Source organism: Ictalurus furcatus, chromosome 17, assembly GCF_023375685.1.
Source record: "Ictalurus furcatus strain D&B chromosome 17, Billie_1.0, whole genome shotgun sequence".
NCBI lineage: Eukaryota > Metazoa > Chordata > Actinopteri > Siluriformes > Ictaluridae > Ictalurus > Ictalurus furcatus.
In genome coordinates, this window is record NC_071271.1 from 26,494,082 (window position 1) to 26,497,056 (window position 2,975).

General features: G+C 45.8%; 1 protein-coding gene across 1 annotated transcript; it reads right to left on the minus strand.

Moving 5' to 3' along the window:
• Positions 1-738: 738 nt before the first annotated feature.
• ghsra (growth hormone secretagogue receptor a) lies at positions 739-2,975 on the minus strand. The gene is made up of 2 exons (XM_053646881.1): positions 1,752-2,975; positions 739-1,004 (listed from the first exon to the last, which is right to left on the minus strand). Exons 1-2 carry the CDS (start codon positions 2,527-2,529, stop codon positions 739-741), a joined length of 1,044 nt encoding a protein of 347 aa, XP_053502856.1. The 5' UTR covers positions 2,530-2,975.

Sequence of the window (2,975 nt, forward strand, 5' to 3'; positions counted from 1 at the left end):
AGACTCCTTCTGTAAAGCTTTAAAAAAACGTCTCCTTATGTCACGTCACCGCATAAACGATTATTTAATATAATTTCATGTGAATGAGCTGTTGTTATAGAAACGAAAACGTATTAGAACGAGAGCATTAATATAAACCTGTGCTAATCTCAGAGCTGCTGTTATAGAGAACTAATCACCACCTGACGACCAATCACAATCCAGAACTGAGAAAATGGCTGCAGGTTTCTCAACCAAGACAAAAACCTGAGAACAGCTGGCATCTCCTTCTCCAGTATGGATATATGTGACACACACACACACACACACACACACACACACACACACACAATATGTATGGTGATATTTTGAAGAACCCAGGATAATGATATGGTGTGTGTGTGTGTAGAATATTTTCTTCCATGAAAACGGAGTGTGAGGTGGGAATAAATCCAAGTTCATCTTAGGGAACCACACGCACACATATTCTTACCTAGGGGCAATTTAGTGTACCATCTACTTGGAGGAACCCAGAGAACCCAGATGAAACCCAAGGAGGGAACATGTAAAACTCCACACAGAGTGTAACCTGAGCTCAGGATGGAACCCTGGAGCTGTGACGTGTCAAGGCCACGTACCACCCTATCTCACACTGACCTAACTGCAGTATTTCATCGATATATATATATATATATATATATATATATATATATATATATATATATATATCACAGGCTTACGCTAGCAGTGTGTTTGGTGTCAGCAGCTGATGCTGGACTCGGTGAAGCTCGGTGAGCTGTGGCTGAAGAGACGCAGCGTGGCGTTCCTGTACTTCTTTGACATGGCGTTGTAGAGGATGGGGTTAATGGCGGCGCTGAGGTAGAAGAGGACGAAGGAGATGAGGCTGCAGTACTGAGAGATCAGAGACCATAACGGAGATGCGAATGCCTCGGGAGATGCCGAGAACAGATAACGACCCACGTGGAAAGGGAGCCAGCAGAGCACGAAGGCAAACACCATCACAGCTAAGTGGAGGAGAAGGAGAAACAGCTCAAACACATTCATCTTACAGTCAGTCAGCATTACACCTGCGATGTACACCTGACTATGTGTCCGAACTTTCAGGATTTTATTTTATCAGGTGATTTTTTGAGAGTGAGAAACTCTGCTCACTTTTTCTTTTGGTATGTATTTTCTTTTGATGTTAAGTACTGACTGTAGCTCATCTCTTGCTCTGGACATTTTGTCATCTCCTCTGTGAAAAGAGCACCGGTCTCACAGAACCACCACTTTACAGATTCTAGCTGTGTTTCATCCTGGATGTAGCTGCTTGAGTATCCGTATCCTTCAAGTCGTACTAGCTTGGTTCTCAGATCAGATTAGTAAAGCGAGCTAACTGTACAAGCTACATACACTCGCCAGAGGCACCAAAGATCTCTGCATTATGGATGAAACCATAATGAGGTTATACGTTTTTCTTACGTTTACGTAAACAGTAAATAGCGGAACTAATGTCGTGGACGGGGAACTGAAAAAATGTCGGACCACTCCAGCCATTAGATTGGTCCGAGGAATCAATCGAGACGATTGTTTGGATTTGTCAGTTCTTTACGCTGTACCTAATTTGCACAGAGTATGTATGTAGAAAATGAATGATCGCTTGCTGCTTTGTCATTACGCGTTTTACACGTCACGGACACTTTTATACGTGCATCATATTTACACATTCTTACACAAATAAACATAACATCCACAACGTCCCACACACTCACCAAGCATCTTGATGGTCTGCCTGTTGCTGCTGTCCCTGCTCTTCATCCTGTCCCTCCTCCTCCTCTTCCTCCTCCAGAGTTTCCGGCCGATCAGTCCATACAGCACGGTCAGACAGAAGACGGGCAGCAGGAAGAACCCGCTCGAGACCCACACCATGGCGCTCAGCAGGCCCGTGCGTTCACCGTACTCCGTGGCCTTGCACTCGCTTGTCTCGCGCCAGTCGGTGCCGTTCTCGTGCTCGACGCCCACCAGCACGAACACGGGTCCGGCGCTGCACAGGGCCACGGTCCAGAGCGCGAGGATGAGCCCACGCACACGTCGCTTGGTCACTGTGACTTTGGCCCTGAGCGGGAAGCAGATGGCGAAGTATCGCTCTGCACTCAGTGCCGTCATGTTCAAGATGGTGGAGTAGGTGCAGCACTCACTCACAAACTGGAAAAGTTTGCACAGCGCATTTCCCAACGTCCACGGCCGGTACCGCCACATCCGGTACAGGTCCAACGGCAGGCACAGGAAGATAAGCAGGTCTGAGAACGCCATGCTGGACAGGTACAGGTTGGTTGTGGTGCGCATCTCTTTGTACTTGAACACCACCATGATGGTGGTCAAATTTCCCGCCACTCCCGCGAGGAAGAAGAGCACACAGGTGACCGTTACACCGATGAGGACCGGGACGGGGAAAATAGTGATGGGGGGTAACGAAGTATAAACGTTAGCGTTAGCATCCCAACTGCAGTTTGACGAACAGTTCGACGAGTTCGTCCACATCACATCCATGATGAAAAGTCACTCAATAGCTTCATTAAACCTGTTACTATCATTTGTTATCTTTTCCCTCAACATGTTGGCGCAAAGCTGACAAACATTTATGACACAAATAATAAAGTCGTCTTTATACAGTGACAGCTTTATAGAGTCCAAAACAAAAGACAATTATCTTACAGAAATGAACCGTTCCAAAACTTCCAGAGATGTTGAGAAAAACCTGTTTATTTCCGTGTGAGAGTGAAATCCAACATGAGATTACAGTAAAGTGAGAAGAACCCTGTCAGAACATCAGAACTTCATCCTCCACATCGAGTCTCTTTAACTACACTAAACTACACTAAAAAGACCTCCAGAATGGACAAAACACACTCACATGTCTCCAGTCAAGCAGAAGGATGTTGATGAAAGCTGCTGCGATGTTCCAGTTCGTCCATTTTTCTTCATTTCTCTTTATT